At 47.6% G+C, this 24,970-nt stretch overlaps 1 protein-coding gene across 2 annotated transcripts in view; it reads left to right on the forward strand.

Moving 5' to 3' along the window:
- The window catches only part of CHEK2 (checkpoint kinase 2), an 816,762-nt gene that overhangs the window by 629,962 nt on the left and 161,830 nt on the right, over positions 1-24,970 (forward strand). For both annotated transcript variants that reach the window (XM_069619359.1, XM_069619360.1), the window contains one exon: positions 12,914-13,029. In XM_069619359.1, coding sequence (XP_069475460.1) covers positions 12,914-13,029 — 116 coding nt within the window. The remainder of the gene's footprint in view (positions 1-12,913; positions 13,030-24,970) is intronic.

A 24,970-nucleotide genomic window follows, 5' to 3' on the forward strand; every position in this document is an offset into this window, starting at 1 on the left:
GACTTCCGTCAGGACGTGCAGACCAGAGTCTTGGACATGCCGTTCGACGGAAACAACCTGTTTGGGAAAACAGTGGACGATTCCCTTCAAGCCATCAAGGCGGCACGGAGACAGCCCGGGCTCTTGGGGTTCTCCAGCAACGGCGGCTGCCCTTTTGAAGCAGCGGAGGCAAACGGGGTGCCTCCAAAGGTTCCAGCGGCGGATTTTCCACCTACCGTCAAGCGGCCCGTTCGTCGTCGCAGGAAGCTTACAGGGGACGAGGCAAGTCAGGCGGACCCCGCCGTCGTCGCCAAGGAGGACAAGGTGGCAAAGCCTCGTCGAAGCAGGACTGAACCGGCCGTGGGGTCGGGCCCCCACCGAAGCACCCCGGTGGGAGGCCGGCTGGCGAGCTTAGTCAGCGTGTGGGAGTCCATCTCCACCGACCGTTGGGTGCTGGACGCCCTAGCTCAGGGGCACGCGCTCAAGTTTCTAAAGAGGTGCCAGCGGGTTCCCCCTTTGGCCAGGAAAGAACATCACGTCCCTCAACTTCTCTTGGAGGTAAAGGCGATGCTCAAGAAGGGCGCCATCGAGCTCGTCCCGAAGAGGCTTCGGGGCTCCGGAGTTTACTCAAGATACTTCCTCATGAAGAAGACGGGAGGATGGGGTCCCATCCTGGACCTACGACGACTGAACAAATTCATCAAGGCACAGAAGTTCCGGATGGTCACCCTCCAACACGTCCTGGGTCTCTGTAACGCTCACCTGATTCCCGCAGAGGCGCCGGTCTTGACTGGGTGAATGCCGTATCTTCAAAGGTGATGTGAAACACACGGTTGGCTCTTTGGGCTGGACCTCTGTGCACTGTATGTCTGACTCGAAGAGTAAGATGTCTGCAGATAGAAAATATGGGATTAATGAACTGGGGTTATTGGGTGCCTCTCTCCTCTTCCCTTTCTCTTCTCCTGTAGAACCCCAAAGGTTAACGCCCTCACCTTAGGTAAGTGAACGCCGAGCTCTCCATCTGCCTCGGGGCAGGGTGCCGTAACCAGTTTCTTCACTGGATAAGGGTGCAGGCCTCTTGACCTCAGAGGACTGATGTCCGTCGTTAACTGCACAAACGGTAAGTTCTGGGCACTTCAAATGTCTTAAAAGTCTTTTGTAATGATATCTCTTGTTTTGCAGGGTTCCGGCGGATGGCGGGCTGATGAGAGTTGAGGATCGAACCCGCGTGAGGAATAGAAGCGCCTGGAAGCACGTAAGTAAGCGCTTGTAGCCTGCTTCACGATGCGCACTAACTGTCCCTTTTATCTTGCAGGTACAAGTTCGGAGCTTTAGAGAAGCTGAAGGGTGCTGGAATACCCACTGGATTCGGCGTGGGAAGGAGTAATGGCACGTGAGTAATAAAGTTGCCCAATGTCTTTAAACGCACCTTCTTTTGTCTTTCAGATGCGGGATGCAGCGCCGAAGGCCTCCGGAGCGTGCGAAGAGCTGGTAAGCTTTTGTCTTTCAGATGCCGGAATGCAGTGCGAAGTCCTCCGGAGCATGCGAAGAGTAGGTAAGCCTTTGTCTTTCAGATGCCGGAATGCAGCGCGAGGCGTTGGTGACAGCCGATGGACCAGGTAAGAGATGCGCTGCCACTGAAGACCGTAGTGCTAACCTGTTCTTTCTTTGTCTTTACAGGTGCTGCTGAAGACTGGATTCCAGGATGGTAAGCCTTTGTTCCCTTAGGCCCAGGATCAGAAGCAGAAGACACGATGAGCGTTCTGCTGCAGAGAATGCAGAATAACGCAAAGCAAGATTCATCCATCGGGTGTGGTTTAAATAGCCTCCTGTAGTGCTTGGGTGTCTCGTTCCACAGCCACGCCTAGGTAAGAAAAGAGTTCCTGCTTTCCAGAAGAGTTCCAGTGTTCTGAACCTAGGGAGTGGCTCCTGCCCCACCCAACAGGAAAAGTAGTCCCAAACAGAAGAGGATCAGGGGTTCAACTGGCAGGTAAGTAAGCAGCATGGTCTGCTGCAGGTAAGTCCACCCAAGCATTATGAGCCCGGCGCTTCCAGCGCTGGGACTGGACATCTTTATGAGCCTGGTGCCACTGGCGCCAGGACAGGGTCCAAAAGGTCCCAATTGGGACTGGCTGGCACTCGGAACCGGGGTTATGGGTCTGCTTCCAAGGGAGTCGGGCAAGTCCTGATCTTTTGGAAGCAGAGATCATGACAGTCAACTGGAGGAGGGCGATTTCCTGTCGTCGTTGGATTTGGAGGATGCCTACTTCCATATTCCCATCCTAAAGGGACACCGAAAGGTTCTCAGGTTCGTGGTCCAAGGGCGTCACTACCAGTTCAGAGCCCTTCCCTTCGGATTGAGGTCGGCACCCAGGGTGTTCACCAAGTGCCTCGCACCGGTGGCGGCGCAGCTGCGCCGAGAGGGGATCCACGTCTACCCCTAGCTGGACGACTGGCTCATCCGAGCAAAGACGAAGGAGCTCGCCGTGGAGCACACGGCAAGGACCGTCCAACTACTCACGGACCTGGGATTCTCCATAAACTACGCCAAGTCCCACCTGGTGCCCGCGCAAGACGCACTGTTTCTGGGAGCGAAGCTCGACACAGTGTCGCTTCTGGCCTCTCCGTCAGAGGAAAGGACGAGGGCCATCTTGGGCAAGGTGCAGCGGATGCTGGTTGCGGCCAGGGTGAGGTCCATCAAGTCCCTCCTCGGAATGATGTCTTCTTGCATTTATCTCATCCGCCTGTGCAGGCTCCGGATGCCCCCGTTGCAGTAGTTCCTGGACGCGCGCTGGATCCAGACGACGGGCAACTTCGAGGAGAGGATCACACTCGACGAGAGTTTCCGACGAGCGATCCGGTGGTGGGGCACCCGTGCGCATCTGACGGCGGGCATGGACTTCCAGACCCCCGGCCACCAGGAGACAGTGACCACGGATGCCTCCCTGGAAGGGTGGGGAGCGCACACCGAAAATCTGCACGCGAGAGGCCTTCGGCTTCTGACGGAGAAGTCCCTCCATATCGACGTCCTGGAGCTCCGTGCAGTGTTTTGGGCCCTCAGGTCCTTTCTTCCGTCCCTCAAGGGCAAGGTGGTGAGGATCCTCACCGACAACACCACCACCATGTTCTACATCAGGAAGCAGGGCGGTACCAGATCCCCAGCCCTGTCCAAGGAGGCGCACTATCTGTGGCATTGGGCCGTCGCCCAAGGGATGTTTCTGGTGCCGTTTCATCTGGCAGGGATAAAAAACACCATCGCCGACTCGCTCAGCAGAGAGCTGCGCTCGTGCCACGAGTGGGAACTACGACAGGATCTAGTGGACCGCCTCTTCCGACGGTGGGGCACACCCCAGATCGATCTGTTCGCGACGGCGAAGAACTCCAAGTGCCGGAGGTTCGCCAGCAGGTTTCCCCAGCCGAGGAGCATGGGCGATGCTTTCTCGTTCCCCTGGGAGGGCCTGTTTCTATACGCGTTCCCTCCATTGCCATTGCTGATCTGGCTCATCAACCAGCTCAAGAGGTCACGGTGCAGGATGATCCTCGTCGCACCCGCGGGGCCGAGGCAGATATGGTTCCCAGACCTTCTGGACTTGTCAGCGTCCCTGTCAATCAAGCTGCCAGTGGACGTGGATATTCTCTCCAGGGAAGGAGGCGCCATCCTCCATCACGACCCGAAGTCGCTGAACTTGCAGGCCTGGCTCCTGCAGCGTTAGAGTTTGGAGGATACGACATACCGGCCGACTGCAGAGAGGTTCTTGCAAAGGCCAGGGCGTCCTCAACTCTTAAATGCTATGGGCACAAATGGAAGTGGTTCTCTGTCTGGTGCCACGCACAGAAGATTAACCCTCTACGGATTACGGCTCCCCAGGTACTGCCGTACCTTCTGACGCTGGCCAAGGCTGGACTGGCGCACGCGTCCATCAAGATTCATCTTGCTGCGATCTCCCGATACACCAGAACCACGGGGCGGACATCTTTGTGGTCTCATCGTCTGGTGAAAGAATTCATGAAGGGACTGTTCAGATCGTTCCTGCCGGTGAAGGCTCCGGCCCCGACGTGGGAGCTCAACGTGGTGCTGACCAAGCTCATGGGACCTCCGTTCGAGCCTCTGCATTCGGCTCCGTTGAAGTTCTTGTCATGGAAAACGGCGTTTCTTGTGGCCATCACCTCCGCACGAAGAGTGGGAGAAATCCAGGCCCTTTCCTGCAAGCCCCCGTACTTGACTTTTCACGACACAAGGGTAGTGCTCAGGACGCACCCCTCCTTCATGCCCAAGATGCCGTCGGACTTCCACCTCAACAAGCCCTTGGTGTTGCCCGTCTTCTTCCCGTCGCCATCGTCGCCGGCCGAAAGGACTTTGCACTAGCTGGATGTGGCTAGATCGCTGAAGTTTTATGTGGACCACACAGTGTTTTCGGAAGACGTCACAACTTTTTGTGAACTTTGGACCTGTCAATCAGGGGGATGCTCTCTCAAAGGCCTCCATTTCCAGATGGCTCTACGGCTGTATCATGTACTGTCATCGGTTGGCAAACCGACCGCTGCCTGGCAGTCCGAGGGCCCATTCCACCAGAGCGATCACAGCTACCACGGCGTTCCTATCTGGTGTGCCCTTGCTGGACATCTGCAGGGCTGCTACGTGGAGGTCGACGCACACCTTCACGAAATTCTACTGCGTCGATCGGGATTCCAGGGAGGAGTCCAGGGTCGGCCAAGCAGTGCTGCGCAATCTGTTCGCCTAAGGTGAGCCTGGTGAGGAGGTAAGAATTGCTTAATGTTGAGTTTGATGTAATGCTTAATGTTGAGCCTTTGCCACCTTCCGTGGTTGTGCATGTGGGTACTGCTATGTATTCTTTATTCATGAGCATGTGAATCCATGCCAGACCCCATGCTGGAGAAGGAACAAGTTACTTACCTGTAACTGTTGTTCTCCAGCATGGGTCTGGCATGGATTCACATGCGAACCCTCCCGCCTACCCCTCTGCGGCTCTTCACTTGGTCATACTGCCACTTCACGTGCTACCAAATATGAAGATGGCTGCCAGAGGCGGGGCTTAGTTAGAGGGAAGTCATTATGAGCATGTGAATCCATGCCAGACCCATGCTGGAGAACAACAGTTACAGGTAAGTAACTTGTTCCATCCATTGAATTGGGGAGAGAGCGCAGTTTCTCTTAGTTAAATCTTCAGTAGTGCAGATTGGTTGTGTTTGGTTAGGAATGAAGGAGGGAGGGAATTCGGTCGGAGCTATGGCATTAAATAATGGTAGCCATAGTAAGAGCAACCACTCTGAGGATGCCAAAGCTGGGGAGAAGTCTCAAGGCTAAAGGCCAGACTGTTAGCCTAATAGGCAGGGTGGAGTAGCTTCTGGGCCCTATGCGGAATAGGCAAAATAACTTCCAAGTCGAATGCAGAGTATTGAAGATCAACAGGATCAATTACAGTAAATTCACCATCCTATGGCAAAGCAACAGGATCAATTTAAAGTAAATGCAGAGTGTGCAAGATTGGCTTCAGTGTACTGTGCAGTATAAGCAAAATCAACTTCCAAATAATATGGAGAATGTGGCACATAAGCGGAATCATGCAGAGCATGTAAAATTAGCTTCTGGCCACTATGCAATATAGGCAGATTCAACTTTCAAATAATATGCAGAGTATGACAGATCAGCAGAATGTATTTGCAATAAATGCATAGTGTGCACGGTTAGCTTCTAGGAACTGTGCAATAAAGGAAAAAATCAACTTCAGAGTAATGTTCAGTTTGTGGCGTATCAACAGTCAACTTGCAAAAATGTAGAATGTGTACAGGGTTAGCTTCTGATCACTGCAGTGTGGACGACAAGATCAGCTTCCAGGTAGTATGAAATGTGTAGCAGAGCGAGGAGACCACTTATGGGCAAGGTGCTACGAGGGGCAACAGATCTTAAGTAGGTTGCAGTGTTGCACACAATTGAATTTCCGATATGGTGCACTATGTAGGTGAGGACAAGCACTAAATGGCTGAGTGCATCAGCTGCAGTGATGCCCCGGTGTTTGTTTTGCGGCATCAGACGGCTGGGAGTCGCTTCCAGAAGGTGTTAGCATGTGGGCTGTGGTTAGGCTCACAAGTCGTTGAATAAGCAGGTCCGTGAGTGATTAGAGCGCAATCGACTTGGAACATTGGCAAGCAGCGAGTGAGCGGCCACGTGGATGAGGTCGGCTGGATCAGCGTTTAGAAGCTTTGCGGGTCTCGAAGAGCGCATGAGGGCTTGCCTACGCAAAACAGGGATAACTACAGGAGTGGTAGTCTTGTGAGCAGCTATGGGGACAAGTAGGATTAGTACGTGTGGATAGCAAGGAAGGAAAGGAGGGGCAATACTGGTGATCAGGATAGGCGAAGAGGGGCGGAATTTGGGAATTGCAAGGGTCGAAAGGGCTAAGACAATAGAAAGGCTCCCCAAGGGTATGCCGCAGTGAGTTGTCTATATCGGGAGGGTGAGATGATGACTGGAGTAGCCAATCGGAGGTCTGCCGGTTGCTCCAGGCTCGGACAGGACATTGGAAATCAAAGTGGGTCAATTATTGAACACAGAAATCCCAACTCTCCCACCGTCCTCACCTCACCACAACTAGCACTCTGTGCACTCCATGAGTGCGCACACGCAGGTCCGGTGTTAAGTATCACTATCTGGGCAGGTGGGTGGGAATCAGCCGGGCAATAGGACAATAGTATCAGCAGGTTCAGACTTCCTTAAAGCACATCCACTATCCAATGGAAGTTGCAAAGAAACAGTCTGTCATCTCGCAGCCTCGCCAGGAATAGAATATACCACCAGCTAACACTCTGTGTTTAAACTTATAAATTCAAAGTCGTCCATAGTTAATTTTAAGAAAATGTTTTGACTTGATAACCAACATGTCACAGAAGACAAACTTGCTTTCTCAAGAAAAATAAATTCATTTTTTTGTACATGAACTTGACATTTGAATTATAATCTGTACTTCAAAGGATTCTTTGTTTTAATTTGTAGTAATGTATTCAAAATGTGAACTCAAAGTATTGAATGGGCCAGTGACTAGCAGCAACTCTGTTGGATGACCTTGACTACTGAAGTTCCAAAAAAGGTTGTTCCGATCATTGAATGTGCCCTCTAACATGGAATAAGTCTCCATTTGTAATGTAAAGTGGTCTTTCAAATCGCCCTTCTGCCAATAATGTTGGCCTCTCTGCGCATGGTTCTGTAAGAAAGGAGGACAGGTGTGTTAGTTTGATAGCGGGAATGCAGATGTAGAGACATTTGGTGTTAGTAGATGCAGGTCAGTGTGTCTCGATATGAAAATCTGTTTTTAGTTGGTACTGACCAGGCAGGTTAGCCATATGGGCAGCCTCCGGATTGTGGAGTGCAAAAATGAACAGCATGATTGAAGATAAATCGGGTCTGAATCTATTAAATGCACTAGACCTATGAGGTTGTCTGTCGGAGTGTGGAAGGTGTAAGGATGCAATATTTTAGTAGTGAGAAGTTAGTTGAGAGATGATGGGGTGGAAAGTGTGGTAGGGTGTTGTCACTCACTGAATCTTGGTGGTAGATTTCACTAAGATTAAAGGGGAGGACGAGTACCACATAGGAGAGGTTTCATGAGTCAGCTTGGTTTCCTGCAGATGGTAGTGCTAAGTGTTTCAAAAAATGCTTGTCTTAAATTAGCCAAGTGTTTGTTGCATAGTTTTTAGTCCATTGATATTCTTCTTTTCTTTCGGACCGGTCGGTAAAAAAGCAAAGCCTTGAGCAATTTCCTAAAAGTCAAATGGTCCTCCTCCCAGCTGGTAGGTTTCGGTAGGGTGTTCCTCAGTTTTGTGGACAGCACTGAAAAAGCGTTAGTTGTTGAAATCACGGATTAGTACTAGTGCAGCATTGCTAGACCGAAGTGTACAGGAAGGAGTGTAGTGTGTAAACCTACTTCTGAAGGAGGAAGAGCCCCTCCGTGGTATGAACAATCTCAATGAGCAATTTTTTTTTACGGTAGCCACTGAGATAGTACTTAATGCTGGTTTGCAAAGGTAGCGGGCGCCCCTCTCTCGATAGAACAAGGCTTGATAACCTGTTCAGTGGTTATTAACCACTTGAGAGTTCGCAGCCACTGCTTGTTCTCACTGTGCCTTTCACAGATGGGAAATATCCATTTGCATATCAGTCTTTGTCCTGCCCAGGGGCAGTCCAGCACCGAAATGCAATGGCAATTCCAACCTGAACGAGAGTACCACCAGCAACCCCATACACGTGTTTCACTCTTGTTGGGGATCATCAGTGAGGTGAAGCTGATGCCTCTCTAAGCACAGTGAGAGGGAGACCACGTCTGGTTGCCCCCAGGAGACCTAGGGTTACCAATCCCAGGTTCCTTGAAATTTGGTTTGCAAAGGTAGCGGGCGCCCCTCTCTCGATAGAACAAGGCTTGATAACCTGTTCAGTGGTTATTAACCACTTGAGAGTTCGCAGCCACTGCTTTTTCGTGTGCTGCAAACTCTCACCTCAGAACAGGTTATCATGCCATGTTCTTTCTGGAGAGGAGCACCAGCTACCTTTTGTTGAAATATTTGCAAGGAACTTGGGGTTGGTCACCCTGAGTTACCTGGGGGGAACCAGACGTGGACTCCCTGCTCACTGTGCTCAGAGAGACAAAGCTTCACCTCACTGATGAGGCCCAACAAGGCTGAAACGTGTGTATGGGGTTGCTTTTGGTACTCTTCAGAGAGAAATTGACATAGCATTTCGGTGCTGGACTGCCCATGTGGGTGGGACAAAGACTGATATGCAAATGGATATTTCCCATCTGTGAAAGGCACAGTGAGCAAACAGCGTGTGCTGCAAACTCTCACCTCAGAACAGGTTATCATGCCATGTTCTTTCTGGAGAGGAGCGCCAGCTACCTTTTGTTGAAATATAGTACTTAATGCTGTTATGATACGTCCAAATCGCTTAATTCTGAGAAGTAGTCTTGCAGTTGCATTTTGAAGTATTAGGTCATCTAGGAGTCGGTGCTAGAGGCTTTTTGTATAGAATTGGAGAAATGATGTCCATGGCCCTGTGGGTGAATGCTAATTAAATTAAGATGCAGCATAGCATGTGCAGCTCGGAGAAACCGCTTCTGACAGTGGCTTTGATCTGTGGAGCAACAGGGTGTTATCTATTTTCGTTCCAAGATTTCTTACTATGGGTGACAGGTTTGGGCATGTTTCCATCTCTCCAGGAAGGATCAAACACACGAACTGTGAGATAAAGTGTACCCTGGTTCCAACACACAGGACCTGTATTCACAGTCTAATCAACATAAGGACTGTGTACAATGTAATCACTGCAACAATCATCTCTGACAAAAAATATATTGGCGTCTTGTCATATAAAAAGGGCCTATGCTAAAAAAAAAAATTGCCAATCCTTACTGATAAATTACAAAAAGAGTGTGGGATAATGTACACCAGAAAACAAAGAAGAGTTCACAAAACGAAAGTCAGGATGGTATGACTGGGTCTCCCTTCCCCACGTTTGAAGCACGGGACAAGGTGGGACACTAGAGCACAACACACTCCTTGGCCTCATCAGCACGAGGTTCACAGTTCTGTTTCACAATGTCAAAAACCTTCAGAGGCCAATTCTCCTTATTACTAAAATCTCTTGCCTTCGAAGGCTGGCTGATTCAAAGAAATAAACAGAGTTCCTTTGGTATTCTCGTACCCTGGGCGATTGCTGTTCGCCTCTAGGATCTCCCTCCGCCAGGCTTTGATCCATCTTGCCATTTGTTCTCCCTCCGTCGGGTTCCCTACGGCCTTTCTATTCTACAGTTCATGTATTCTTAACACAGTTCATGCATTGCAAGAAAGCGGGGTTTTCCTTCTCCTAGCTTTCTTACGACATCCCTCTGTCGGTTCACACTTGCCTTATTCCACAGCTAACAATCTTATCGGAAAGCGGGGTTCCCTTCCCCTAGCTTTCTTCTGGCCACGGGTCAGAAATTTTAGATTGTATAAGGGATTTGACCTAACACTTATAGGACCACTCTGACACCTCATGCCACCCTTTCCTCTGGCTTTTGCTTCCTGTAGTTTCAAAGAAAAGGTCCCGGTCAGTCTTTCGAATGAGCGCCACGTGGCTCCGGACCCCTCTGCACCTGGACCTCAACTGGGCTTACTTTAAAGTTCAAACACATAGTTATTTCTCTTTCTGTTTCCTTGCCTTAAAAATGTTGCCACCTCAGGCTCAACACAGTTCGGTTTACTATCCGCTTCTTCCGACTCACTGGCTGTGCTGAACCCGATGTCGTCTTTGTTCTCTGGAATCAAGTATAGTACCACGGTAGCCAACTTGCCTCTCCGCCTGCGTTATCAAAGCAGGAGTCCCTCGTGTACTATTGGCGTCTGCTACTTTGCTCACCAGCTGTAGCTCCCGGTCTAATGATTTCCCTTTTGGAGGCTTTGTGGGTCTGATTTGAAAAGGGCAACGGCAACTCCCCCTTTGTCCTTCCAGGTCTCACCATCTTTCTTCTCCGTTTGAACTTCCGGTCTGCTTTAGCAGTCTCCTTGTGCGTTTGGCCTTGCTCGAAGTATGCTTTTGTGCTCTGCTCTTTATCCCTGTGGGGAAGGTGAAGGGCCATCAGGTGTGTGTGATTGTCAATAGCCTGACTCTGCCTGACCCGCGTATTGGGACATGTCAGGTAAACGGCTCTGGTGTTAGTCCGTTGTCGGTTACTGTGTAAGAAAGTGTTCATGTGGGAAAAGGGGGGGTAGAGCTTCTGAATATCCTACAGGTGTTAGAAGGAAGGGGATACTGCGTTTCAACACTGTGTCCCACTGCCACTCTCTGAAGACCCCTTGCCCAGGTGATTTCTCCCCCCCCCACCACCCAAGAACTGCATACAATAACGATGGCTGTGTCCTGGCCAAATGGATGGCGGATCCCCCAGGACAACGGTTGTGACCCCTTCAGGTTTCTCACAAGAAGGAGGTGATCCAATGTAGAGTCAATACTTTAATACCAATATCTTCCAGTCTTTTAGCATGACCTTGTTGACTGAGGCTGTCAAAGGCAGCTGAGATGTCGGGCAGGATGAGTGCACTCCCAGATAATTTAATTGCATTGTTTTAAAGCGTTTCCCAGATGGAGCACAGAGTCGATTATGTACTCCTAGAAGGTCTAAAACCATGCTTCACTTCATTCACGAGTTGGTCTGTTTTTGGTAAAATACTAGTTATGTTATTTTTTTCCCAGATGTTTCCCGACGAAAGGCGTGTTTGAGATGGGGCGATAGCTGCTTTGTTCATATGGGTCTGCTCTGGGCTTTTTGAGCAAAGGTGTGATTATGGTGACTATTCCTGTGTCGATTGAGTCGTTGTGGAAGGATAGGTACATGGTCACGAAGTCTGGAAATGTCATGATTGACTTGTAAAGATTGGGGGAGGGGGCATAGATCCTCAGGAGAATCCTGATGGGTTGCATGAGTAAATGGTAGCTTGGAAGTTCTCTGCCGACAGAAGGTGGAAAGACAATCAGAGGAGGTAGATAGAGGTGTTGGATTCTTGGTGGCATGCAGATGAGTGCATCACTTATCATCAAGGTGATCCTGGATGTCTATGATGTTTTGGGTGAGATATGCAGAAATCTAGTCACAGAGCTCTTGTGTAGTTGTACGGGTTGCGTTACAGGCAGTCAGGTTTTTGAATTCTCTGATCTTGTACATTTCCCTTTCGCTGTGATGCGCCGAATCAGTTCGTTTGGAGTAGTGTGCTTTCTTTGCTTTGAGTGCTTAGGCCCTGGTAAGGTGTAGCTGTTGATGGTAGGCTTATTTGCTAGGGGGTAGATTATTATTCCTCCAGTTTCTGATTGTCCTTTCAGTGATTTACTCTGGGGGTGAACCATTTGGCTTGTTTCTTTCTTTGAGCATTCGTGAACGTTTTTTTTAGGGGCATTGCAGTCCAGCGCAGAAATAATCCAGTTGTGAATGTGGAGTTTTGCAACCAATGTGTATCTTGGGGTATGTTAGATCTGGTTGCTTCTCGTCTTTTCAGTAGGAGTTGATGTAAATTTCTTTACATGGTCTCGTCATGCTAAATTGTTCTTTTGAAGGTCCTGTTAGGCGTGGTGTTTGTGTATGGTGAACGGATAGATAAATGATCACCCCTCCCCACCCCACAAGTGCAGCTAATATTTGACCATACAGCTATAAATCACAGCCAGGTCAGTGGCTAATATTGTTGAGAACGGTCACTCACTTCATCAGTGAGAGGGTCCCTGCAATGACCTAGCGCCCTCTCACTGGGGTTTGATATTTAAGAGTAAAATATGTCTGCTGGATAGTTGCAGCCCACAGAGTTAAGAAAATATGCTTTGCAGTTTGATGGAATATTACAAGGTTTACAGTACCATGCAGCCCATAACTGTGATGTATGAGCAATGTAAGTTTAAATGAGATTCCCAATACCTGAATGATATGTTGCATATTTAATATGAGAAAAGCCACCAACTGTAATGTGCAGTAGAAACTATGCCTTTCTCCCATCACCAGCTGCTCCAGCATCGTTTTTGTGAAAACTCATTCATTGATCCGTCTTCTTTTTGATAGTTGCGTTCCTCCTTTACCAGAACAACCAAACGAAAGGGTTTGTCCATTGCTTCCATCTTGGATACTAAAAGAAGAAAACTATAAAAAGAAATTTTTATAAAGTCATTAACTAGAAATCTTAAGTGGGCTGTTAACTTCTACCCTTAAACTGTTAGAAAAAAAATGTGTATTTCTGGGCAGAACAAATGAAACTTCTTTAAACTTTTTGTAATTTCTAGAGTGTGCCGCAACATAATGTACTGTTCATTTGTATTAGTTTCTACTATTGTGCATTTAATGTTCTTCTTGTCTGATTTATTTTATGTATTTATTTTTCTTCTTCTTCTGGTTTCCTGTTCTAGCCTAAGTGGATACCCGCCCTTCACGGAACAAGATTCAGAGATTCCCCTGAAAGATCAGATCACGCTGGGGCAGTTCAGGTTCATTCCACAAGCTTGGGAGCATGTTTCAAGCATGGGTATGACCTAATAATGAAATGGCTTTAAACATTAGGGTTTGCCGAGTTTTGCTGAAGTTTTCTACTTTAGTTTAATGCAATCATTAAAGCATGCATGAGATCAAATGCCCTCTGCTCTCCAGGTAGCCCAAGTTTAGGGACCGACTTACACCACTCTATTTTGTGTAAAATCTACAGGGAACCCCACAGAAAAGAACTGCCCTTGCTTCAAGAGCACTGAACTTTTGAGTTTTTGAAAAAAAAGTATATTTTTATTTGCAGGAACACAGTGACATATTAAATGGTTCTGTTTGTACAATAGAGAAATAAGAAATAAAACAACAAAAGCAACATCTGTGACAAATATTACTTTCTCAGTTACAGTAAACAATCATAAATCATTAAATCGCATCTTTTTTGTGCATGACAAAAATTAGGGGCTCCATGAAAAAGCAAATTAATAGTTCTGAGTACCAACTGTAAGGGTACAGTAATAAGAGATTGACACAAGGGTGGTATATTTGTGGCTATAAACCTATATTGGTACGGGAAAGGACGAAACCTAGCCATCCCTGACACAGAGGGCTTTCCCTGTCTCAAATAATAAACTAAAGTAGTCTGTCAGAATGCCTAGATAAAAACTGTCCACCATCGTGTCAAATCCTACTTTTATCCCTAACACGTTTTAAACAACTTAAAGTAAAGGTCTCTTTAGTTCCGGTAGGATGACTCCTTCTGGACAGCGTATTAAATTTAAAAGTTCATTCAAAAAGTCTCAAAGGAAGTATTTTTTTCATTAAGGTTTGTTTTCAAGCGTTCAAAGTTTACAGCATTCAACAAAACCAGAGGTAATGCCTCTTTCCCCTGTCTACTTCCTTCGTACCAGAGGGGGATGACTTGTATGCCCTGGTTTCTTCAGAAAGTTTCTCAATACCAGAGGGGATGACTCCCTCCCCCTGGCCTCTCCACAATGTTTGCACCAGAGAGGATCCCTGCCTCCCCCTGGTTTCTTCAGTGTGCCTTGTTTCCAGAGGGGACTCACCCCAACCCCCCGCCAAACCCACCCCACCCCCATGGCCTCTCCACAAGGTTTGTTTGCACCAGAGGGGGACAAGTCTCTCCCCCTGGTTTCTTCTATCCCCGGTCCGGTTCACTAACCTGCCAGAGAGAGATTTGCTGAAGACTGTTTCGAAGTCTAGTCTTTGACATTATGTCACTGAAAGTTGATAATGGTTTCAGAACGGGCTTCCTTGGCTTCTCTTCTTTAACGGTTTTCTCAGTCTTCGCATGGGTCTCTGACCCAGGTTTGACTACTACTTTGCATTGCCGGTCTTCCGACCCAGGTTTTGCTGAGGTTTTGTGTTGCTGGTCTTTGTATGGGTCCTAGACCCATGTTGGGTTACTGTTTTGTGTTGCTGGTCTTTCCCAGCCTTCGTATGGGTCCCAGACCTGTGTTGGTCTGCTGCTTTGAGTGGCCTGCTTTCTCAGAGTCTGATTACTGTTCTGTATTTCCTGGCTTATCTGGTCTTCCCTGCCTTCTTCAAAGCTTCTTGGCACTCTGTCTTTTGCAACCTTACTTTACTGTGGCAGGTCTACGACGCAAAGGTTTGGGCATTCGGGGGAGCTCTTGCTGCTCTGTTACCAAGATGAGTGGTTTCTCCCGGTCTCCTACAGCTTCTTATTCCGTCTGCCGTTTGTAGACCGCTTGGAAACACTTTGGTCCGGAGACACTTCGGTCCCCATGTCTTGTTCCACTCCTCGTCCAGTATGCCGCTGTGGACGCGCTTCTGCCTCGCGGCTCCTCCGGACAGGGACTGACTCTCCCTTCACAGTTTTTATGTTTGTTCATCAATGAGTCTGGTTGACTAGCATGCTGATGTTGGTTCCCTGGAACATTTATCATGATCCATGTGGTTTCCTCGTCTCAGTCCTTTGGCATAACTCCCATGGGTAGTCCCTACTCTTCCTTATGTTGGTTTGTGGTAAAGTATTAGTTTATTTAACTTTACATATACATTGAAGAGTGGGGGTCTATAGGGCTCTGTACAGGGTTAGGGTTGGAGGGAAGTGGAAAAGAAGTAGCAAAATACTGCGTTCATCCTGTGATGTCGTCCCCAGTCTCATAGAGGGTTCCCCTCCCCATGTGTCCCACGGTGTACTGCCTCGGGGGTTATTTGACTGGCTGCACCGCTCTGGCCCCATGGGGAGGGTCTCCCCCTAGAAGAGAGGGGACAACATCCAAGGATCCGTCACACAATCCTCAACAATGGGTGGTGTTTGTCCAACCATTATATTGTAATTGATTATTGCACCTACCATAATATAACTACCCGGTTTTTGTTCAGCGCTTTATGCTGGATTTCTCCAGCTAGTATGCCCTGCAAGAATGAATAGCTGATTCAAAGGTACTACATTTATCGGCCTTGCAAAGATGAAGGGCTTACTTGTGGCTGATGGAATCCAAACTTACTTATTGCCTTTTGATAACCATCCTTTTTTGGTGAGGGCCTATGCATGCATATTGTGTGGTTTGCGGTTGTGGTCAGGGTTATTTGGCATAAAGTGTTTTAGTTTTGTGATTTATTTATTTTTCGGTGAGACGCTGAAAGCTTAGTTTGTGGTTAGTATTGGCTGTAGGTGAGGCAACATCACGGAGCACTGCCACAAGTGCCGTCCATATATTTTGTCCACTATAAAAGGCATTCAGTAAGCCAGTTGCAGAATGACCAGCTATTTCGAACATTTATACTTTACAAATGGGAATTAACTTAACCTTGCATGCCAGGTAGTATGACAAATTGGCACAATATCATAGAATAACCTTTACAACTACTTGTCAGCATCGTAATGCTGAGGTTGCGATGTGTGATTACGAGGAGCCAATTTCAGTACAGGGTGATGCCCTTTGGGCTTTACGTGGCACCACGTGTATTCACTAAAAGGTCTGCTGTGTCAGCCTTCCTCAGGCATAAGTAGCCACATCTATCCCTACCTCTATTACTTGTCTGTTTGTGCTGCCACCCAGTTAGGGGCAAAGTCCTCACTTATGGTCCCCCTTCAACCTCTTATTCCGCCTTGGCCTGTCCATGAACCTGGCAAAGTCCTCCTTCACGCCTACCCAGAGGCTGATGTTTATGGACCTCGTTTGGGACTCTCGCATAGCCCAGGGTTTTTCTAACCAGAGAGGATCCTGTATCTCCTTTTAACATGCCGCTTCCCCTGACCAATTTCTCCACTATGCCTTGGGGTTCCAGAAGTTGCTGGGTTTCATGGCATACTGTTTCCCATCAGTGCCATACACCAAGTGCAGGATGAGGAGAATGCAGCTCTATTTAGCTTTGGTCTGGGCTCAGGTCACCTATCCACAATGTGCTGTGCTCCGGATCCCTCCCTTTCTGCGGCCGGATCTGGAGTGGTGCGAGTGACGGCTCAAATCTCAAGAAGGGAGTGCATTTTTCAGACGTCCTTCCTGCATGGACAATCACCACCAGGGTGGGTCCACCAAGGATGAGTCGGAAGACCTGAGGGTTGTAAGGCTGCAGAAGAAGGTAACTGACAAGGAGGGGTCATGGAGGTTGGCAAAGACTTTTATTAAATTCAAAAACCTAACTATCCCTAACTATAAGAGGGGTTTCCATGCCTGAAACTAAAAACTAAAGTATCTGTCAGAATTTATATGAGCTGAAAAAGGACCGTCCCAAGTTAAAAGCCTATTTCTGTCCCTTACACTACAACTAAAGAGTCTTAATCAAAAGTGAAGTTCTCTCACCAGGAAAATGACTCCCTCCTCCCAGTGTCTGTCTTTTCCGTACTCCAATTGATACCAGGGGGAATAACCCCCTTCGCCTGGTCTTGGTTTACACACAGTTCCAGATGTGGATAGGAGGAATGACTCCTTTCCCCGGGTTTCTCTGGTAATGTTCACGCTGGATCCAAGGGGAATGACTCTTTTCCCCTGGATAATGATTTCACTAAAAATCCACTCGTGTCCCTGCCCCTGGATGTTCAGCAAAGTTCCAAATATGCCCCGTAGGAATGGCTCCCTTCCCCTGCCCATTGGTTTCAACAACCTTCCAGTTGAGGTCAGGGGTAAGGACTCCCTTCCCCTGTCTTGGGTAACTTTCACAACAGTCCCAGGCTCTCCTTGGCCTGCCTTTGGTCTTTTCTTTACCACTGTTTAGAGGGTTCCTCCCTCTGATATTCAACTGGTACTTATTTGGGTCCCAGACCCTGTTCGCTCCTGTCATGACCACAGGTTAGTTGAGTTTCTTTAATGGTCGCTAGGTGGTGCCTCTGGGTCAGTTAGTTAACGGGTCTAGTTGTTTTCAAATGCCAGCTATTTAAGCTCCGCCCCTCAGGAGGCTCGCGCTTCGCGTCGTTTGTCTGAGTTCAGACTGAACGCTCGCCGCGTACCTCCGTTCCCTGTCACCGCTCAATAGACCTTGTCCACAGTTTATTTCATTCATTCCTTGAGTAACTTTAAATAGTTATCAGCTCCCTTCCTGTGTTCTTCCAGTTACTGCCGTCCCCGGCTCAGTCCTGTCATAGCGGTCTCCTCATCTCTCAGTTCGTAGCAGTTTTCTCTCACGCCAGTACACCTATTAAGTGCAAATGCAATTGCTCCGTTTGTGTTGCCTTATCTGATACATTGAAATAGTGTATAAATGTTATTTGGATTCCTCACGCATTTTCAGGATATTACGTTGTTTGTAGCGGGCTCGCGCCCTTTCCTGTGGAGTTTTGTCTTGGAAGCTGAATTTCTAGTCAGATAATTTTGGTCACACTAAGGTTCATATTACGCTCTGTAATAAGGTGTTTTTCCATTACCGTCCCGTAGGTAGTGAGGTAGTTTTTTCTGTCATTCTACACTTGCATCACACCTCAGCTTATGCCCCCTTTAGGTCCAAGTAGCATAGGGTTTCTGTAATTTTGTTTAGTTCCATTTTAGTCCCTTTCAAAAGAAACTATTATCCAGTATCCCATTCTTCAGGACTTGCGCCCCTGTATAGAACAGGATGGAGAGCTCAACAAATTAAATACCAAGGTGAGATATTTGCTGGCCCCATATTACCAGTTTTGACTTTCAGTTTTACGTGAGAAAACTAAGGAAGGGAAAACTGTTATTTTCTCCACAGAAATTCAGTGTCTAGTTCCCAGGAAGGTAGAAGTCAGTTGGAGTTCCAGAAGGTTCCCGCAGAGTTTTCAGGTGAGCGTTACAGAACGCGAAGCCACTTTGAAAAATACTCTGCCTGGACATTATGGAAACTCCAGAAGTAGACCAGTTGGCTCAGTTATTGGGAGAACTAAGGGCTGAGGTCCATGCAGCCCGCTCAGAAACCAGTGCTCTCCGGAGAGAATTAATTGTTAACCGGGATCGCACTGAGGAGTTAGCTCGTCAGATGTTGCAAGCCCAAGCGGGTCAAACTCCCTTGCCTTCTGCCAGTGTTTCTGCCCCCGTTTCAGTCACGCCTCCCTCACCGGTTCAGGTAATTGTTCCCGGCAATATCCCATTAGCTCCTCCTGAACGCTTTCTAGGAGATCCTAAGAAGTTTGCGGTTTTTCTCAACCAATGCCAGCTTCATTTCCTCTGCCGCCCCGGGGTATTTCCTTCTGATCAGGCCAAGGTAGCGTTTATATTATCCTATTTGGGTGGTTATGCAGCTGATTGGTCAATCCCGTTAGTAAATAGGGATGATCCGATTTTGAGAAATCTTGCAGATTTTCAGAAGGAGATGGAGAAATTGTTTGCACGTCATGCTCAGGGTCAGGCTCTGGATAATGAGTTGCTTTCACTTCGCCAAGGCAACCAGGAATTGTTGGCATATGTAGCAACTTTCAACAGATTGGTGGCAGAAACAAATTGGCCCACAGAAAAAAGAACCACCATATTTCAGAGAGGATTACGTAATGAATTGAAGGACGTCCTGGCTCAGGTGGTGAATCCTCCAGAAGGAATTGCAGAATTCATTGATCTAACGGTACAACTTGACCAAAGATTGCAAGACAGAAGAATGGATCGCTCTCGTTCAGAAAACAGAACTTATTTTGTGCGCCCCAAGGAAAATCAGTTGAGAACCAGTTCAGAGAGTTCCGTTGAACCCATGCAGTTGGGAGCCATCAGAGGACCGATATCACAAGCTGAAAGAGACAAGAGACGCCAACAACAGCTGTGTCTTTATTGTGGTAAGGCTGGTCATTTTCTCAAGGAGTGTCCTATTAAACCTTCCAGGAAGCCTATTGGAGGTGTTAACCCAGACAAGAAGGACTCGGATTCGGAAAACTCCAGTGCCCGACAAGTGTAGAGGTCAACTTGTCGAGCATGGAGAAAGGGTTGGTGACCTCACATTTTGTTTTTCCCATTACCTTATCCAGTACGAAACAGCCCACCAGAATGCAGACTTTGCAAGCCTACATCGATTGTGGAGCAGTTGGGAATTATATGGATATCGACTTGGCAACTAGGGCGGGTTTTCCTCGTGTGAACAAGCACGAAGCTGAAAATGTATCAGCAGTCGATGGTACGCCTTTGGCTTCAGGTCCTGTTACTCAATGCACGGAGAACCTTATTATGAGTTGTCAGGGAAAACATGAAGAGAGAATCACGTTCGACCTTATTAGCGCTCCTCAACTCCAAATTATACTTGGCTTACCCTGGTTGGAGAAACATAACCCAAGGATTGATTGGCGAACTCGGTCTTTGACCTTTGCTGCTGAGTGTAGAGAATCTTGCTGTAAAACAAACACCCAGGGTGATTCCCGTTTAATGGAGAAGGTCTCTGTATCAACGTTAGGAGTCATCGGCTTACTACCTCCCGAGTATGCAGAATTTCGAGACGTCTTTGAAGAGAAATTGGCCGAGGAGCTTCCTCCACATCGGCCCTATGATTGTCAGATTGATCTTCTTCCTGGAAGTGAAATTCCGTGTAGTCGGATTTATTCACTAACGGAGAAAGAAGATGCTCACCTAAAGAAATACTTAGACCAATACTTAGCCAACGGTTTCATCCGACCCTCTAAGTCTCCTGCTGCTTCGCCTCTTTTTTTTGTTGCCAAGAAAGAGGGCGATCTCAGAACTTGCATTGATTACCGAGCACTCAACCAGATTACTGTCAAGAATCGATATCCTATTCCCCTCATTTCAAATTTGTTGGACCAAATTAAAGGAGCTCAGATATTCACCAAGCTGGATCTTAGAGGAGCGTATCACCTGATCCGAGTGAAGGAAGGCGACGAGTGGAAGACTGCTTTTCGCACAAAGTATGGCCTCTTCGAATACCAAGTCATGCCATTCGGGTTATGCAACGCTCCAGCAGCATTTCAGTGCTTTATGAATGACGTTTTGAAAGATTTGCTTGATGTCTGCGCAGTAGTATATATTGACGATATCTTGATCTTTTCAGCAACCCCCTCGGAACATGCGAATCACGTTTCAGCAGTTTTGAAAAAATTGCGAGAGCACTCCCTTTTTGTGAAGATGGAAAAGTGTTCATTTCATGTTCCTGAAGTAGAGTTTCTAGGGTATGTGCTGTCCTCTCAAGGAGTGAAAATGGATGTTCGGAAGGTAGAGGCAATTCTTTCATGGCCAGTTCCAACTTCGGTGAAAGGAGTCCAAAGTTTTTTAGGCTTTGCAAATTTCTATAGAAGATTTGTGGAAAATTTCTCGCAGTTAGTTCATCCAATCACGTCTTTGCTTACAAAGAACCAGAAGTTTGCCTGGACCCCAGAGGCCACCATTGCTTTTCAGACTCTCAAGTCCAAGTTTACTGAGGCTCCTATTTTGAGACATCCACGTCCTGACTTACCTTTTATTGTAGAGACAGATGCCTCGAGTGCTGCCATGGGGGCCGTTTTGTCGCAACGAGATCCACAGACTCAAGTTTTGCATCCAGTGGCGTTTTGGTCGAAAAAATTTTCAACTGCAGAACGAAATTATACCATTACAGACAGGGAACTGTTGGCAATCAAGTGCGCCTTAAAGGAATGGAGACATTATTTGCTAGGTGCCCAACACACAGTCACCATCCTTACTGACCACCGAAACTTGCAGTATCTCCGCTCAGTCAAGGCCCAATCGGCTAGACAACTGCGATGGGCTTTATTCTTCGCAGAGTACGACTTCGTCATCACTTTTCGGCCAGGAGTTCGAAATGGGAAGGCCAACGCCTTGTCCCGGATTGGCAATGAAGATGAGACCTTTGTTCCCCAAGTTCCAAACAACATCATTGCTGGAGACAGGGTTTTAGGATTGCTAAACACTCCAGACCCTTTTTATGAAGAACTGCTGAAGGAAGTCAAGAGGAATGTGGTTCCTGAAGAGCTGCTTACCTGGACAAATCGAGGCGATCAATTCACCCTGCAGGAGGATATCCCGCATTATCAAAATCGCTTGTACCTACCTACTGAAGAATTGAGAAGACAAGTGATTGCTAACTACCATAGCTCCTTGATTGAGGGACATCCAGGGGTCGCCAAGTCCTTGGAAAAAATCAAGAGACACTACTGGTGGCCTACATGGCGCAAAGATGTCATTCAATTTATTCAAACCTGTGGAACCTGTGCACAAAATAAGAATACTAAGAAAAGACCGGCCGGTCTTCTTCAACCTTTGGATGTACCACCGAGTCCTTGGCATACCGTGTCAATGGATTTTATTACCGATCTTCCTCCATGTAGGGGTTTTGACACCATTCTAGTGGTGGTTGACTTATTCTCCAAGATGGCACATTTTATCGCAGTCCAAGGACTTCCGACAGCTTCTGGATTGGCCAAGATATTTCTGGAGAATATTGTTAAGACGCATGGTTTTCCCTCCATTGTAATCTCAGACCGAGGTAGTCAATTTGTTTCTAAATTTTGGAGGCAATGTTGTGCTCTGGCCAAGATTGATGTTCGACTATCCACCAGCCATCATCCCCAAACCGATGGTCAGACGGAGCGCACCAACCAGACCTTAGAACAGTATTTACGATGCATGCTTCACCAAACAGAAGACTCTTGGTTGGATATATTGTGGGTGGCAGAATATGCTTACAACAATTCAACTCATTCCTCTACTGGGCTTACTCCATTCTATACATTACATGGCAGACATCCTCGAACTTCAGCCTTTGACCCTCCAGAACCTTTAGAGATGCCTGCTGTGAAAACTCTCCATGAATTCATCTCTACGGCCCACACTAGGGCTCAAGCTAGCTTGTCCGCAGCCAAAGAAAGTCAGAAGAAGTTTGCTGACCGCCATCGAAGTGCAGCTCCTAGGTTTCAAGTTGGAGACTCCGTGTGGCTATCCTCCAGAAATTTGATGTTGAAAGGTTCAAAGAAATTTCTTCCTCGATTTTTGGGTCCGTTCTCCATAGAAGCCATCAACCCAGTGGCAATGAAATTGACCCTTCCTCAGAAGATGCGAATTCATCCAGTTTTTCATGTGTCTTTACTGAAACCAGTTACGCCAGATACTCGTTTAGAACCAGCTCCTGCTCCCGTTGAGTTTGAAGACAATCAATCTGAATATGAAGTGAAGGATATTTTAGACTCCAAGATGGTCAGGCACAAGGTTTTTTATCTGATTGACTGGAAGGGTTACGGTCCCTTAGATAGATCCTGGGAACCTAAAGAAAACATACATGCCACTAGATTGTTAAAAAGGTTTCATCAGAATCACCCCAATAAGCCGGGAGGAGAGTCCTTGAGGAGGGGTACTGTCATGACCACAGGTTAGTTGAGTTTCTTTAATGGTCGCTAGGTGGTGCCTCTGGGTCAGTTAGTTAACGGGTCTAGTTGTTTTCATGTGCCAGCTATTTAAGCTCCGCCCCTCAGGAGGCTCGCGCTTCGCGTCGTTTGTCTGAGTTCAGACTGAACGCTCGCCGCGTACCTCCGTTCCCTGTCACCGCTCAATAGACCTTGTCCACAGTTTATTTCATTCATTCCTTGAGTAACTTTAATTAGTTATCAGCTCCCTTCCTGTGTTCTTCCAGTTACTGCCGTCCCCGGCTCAGTCCTGTCATAGCGGTCTCCTCATCTCTCAGTTCGTAGCAGTTTTCTCTCACGCAAGTACACCTATTAAGTGCAAATGCAATTGCTCCGTTTGTGTTGCCTTATCTGATACATTGAAATAGTGTATAAATGTTATTTGGATTCCTCACGCATTTTCAGGATATTTCGTTGTTTGTAGCGGGCTCGCGCCCTTTCCTGTGGAGTTTTGTCTTGGAAGCTGAATTTCTAGTCAGATAATTTTGGTCACACTAAGGTTCATATTACGCTCTGTAATAAGGTGTTTTTCCATTACCGTCCCGTAGGTAGTGAGGTAGTTTTTTCTGTCATTCTACACTTGCATCACACCTCAGCTTATGCCCCCTTTAGGTCCAAGTAGCATAGGGTTTCTGTAATTTTGTTTAGTTCCATTTTAGTCCCTTTCAAAAGAAACTATTATCCAGTATCCCATTCTTCAGGACTTGCGCCCCTGTATAGAACAGGATGGAGAGCTCAACAAATTAAATACCAAGGTGAGATATTTGCTGGCCCCATATTACCAGTTTTGACTTTCAGTTTTACGTGAGAAAACTAAGGAAGGGAAAACTGTTTTTCTCCACAGAAATTCAGTGTCTAGTTCCCAGGAAGGTAGAAGTCAGTTGGAGTTCCAGAAGGTTCCCGCAGAGTTTTCAGGTGAGCGTTACAGCTCCCCCTTTCTCATCAGGCCCACTTGGTGATGTTCATGACTTTGGTTTGAGTCCCAGTCCCTGGTTTCTTTTCTTCTTTTATTAGACCCACTTGGTCACTTCCCTGCAAAGTACTGCCACAAGGAAGCTGACTTGTATTACAATAGCCTTCAGCTTGGTTTGTGTCCCAGACCTTTGGTTGTCTTCCCTTCTCACTAGGCTCACTTGGCTGACTCTCTTCCCAAGTACTGCCACGAGGAAGATGCTTCTTATCGGTATTCCTGTGCGATTTGTTCCTCTCCCGCAGCTCGAAGCCCCTACCAGTCCCTGTGATGTACCCGCTACCTTGGTTTACTCCAGTGCTCTTAACTGGTTCTTCCTGGGTGCTTGCGTCTTCTCGTGGGGCTACGCAGGCATCTCTTGCTTCTGCTGCTCACGCTGTGCGTGACTTCTTCCTGGTCACTTCACTGACGGTGTAAGCGCCAATACTGGACCGTTCGGTCCACCTCCCAGAGGTCGCACCACCATCTACCAGGCTCCAGTCACGCCCTTGACCTGCTCCACAACACCGGGCAAAGGATTCCCATCGGCAGCCTCTTGCCTTTTGAGAGCGGACTGCTCTCTGCTTTCCCACTGCCTCCTCTGCATCTTCCTTCAACTCACCAGGCTGGACTGTCGTTCATGCTGGTATGTGGCTCTCTTTCTCTAAGTCCTTTGTTAGATTTTATGTTATTCTCCCTGTAGAAGTCTATCCTGTTCCTGTATCTTCTCTGTGCCATTTTAGTTGGCTCCTGGTCGCCACCTGGTAGCAGTACTGATCTTGCTGGTTATCTTCATGCTTTGGGTGATCTTTCCTGCCAGTACTGGAGTCAGTCATACTATCTGTATTGTTGGCACTCTTCTTCGTCCCAGTAGAAGCAACTGGTGCATGTTTACAATAACAAACAGAAGTGCTATCAAGGGGTGAGGGGCTTGTGGTAATGGCCTTGAGAGGGTTGAGTTTGGGGTGTTGTGCCGACTTTTACCCAGGTGGTCGTCCTTAGCCCCAGTAGTGGAGTCACTCTCCATGAGGTCCTCCAGCATTAAACCTCCCCTCGGGGGGGAATATTGGGTAGCAGTCTCCCCTGGGTGAAGTGACGATACCTAGTGAATCATCACAGGGTTCATGACTTGTGGGATTCAGAGCAGCGACACCTGCCCATCACTGTACTGCAGCTTCAGGTCCTGTTCAATACCATGAGAACCTTTCTCCCAGTCATCCTGGGTTCCTGCATTTGGATTCAGACCGACAACCCCACTGCCATGTTTTA

This window comes from Ambystoma mexicanum, chromosome 10 (genome assembly GCF_040938575.1).
Source record: "Ambystoma mexicanum isolate Mex_15411 chromosome 10, UKY_AmexF1_1, whole genome shotgun sequence".
Lineage (NCBI taxonomy): Eukaryota > Metazoa > Chordata > Amphibia > Caudata > Ambystomatidae > Ambystoma > Ambystoma mexicanum.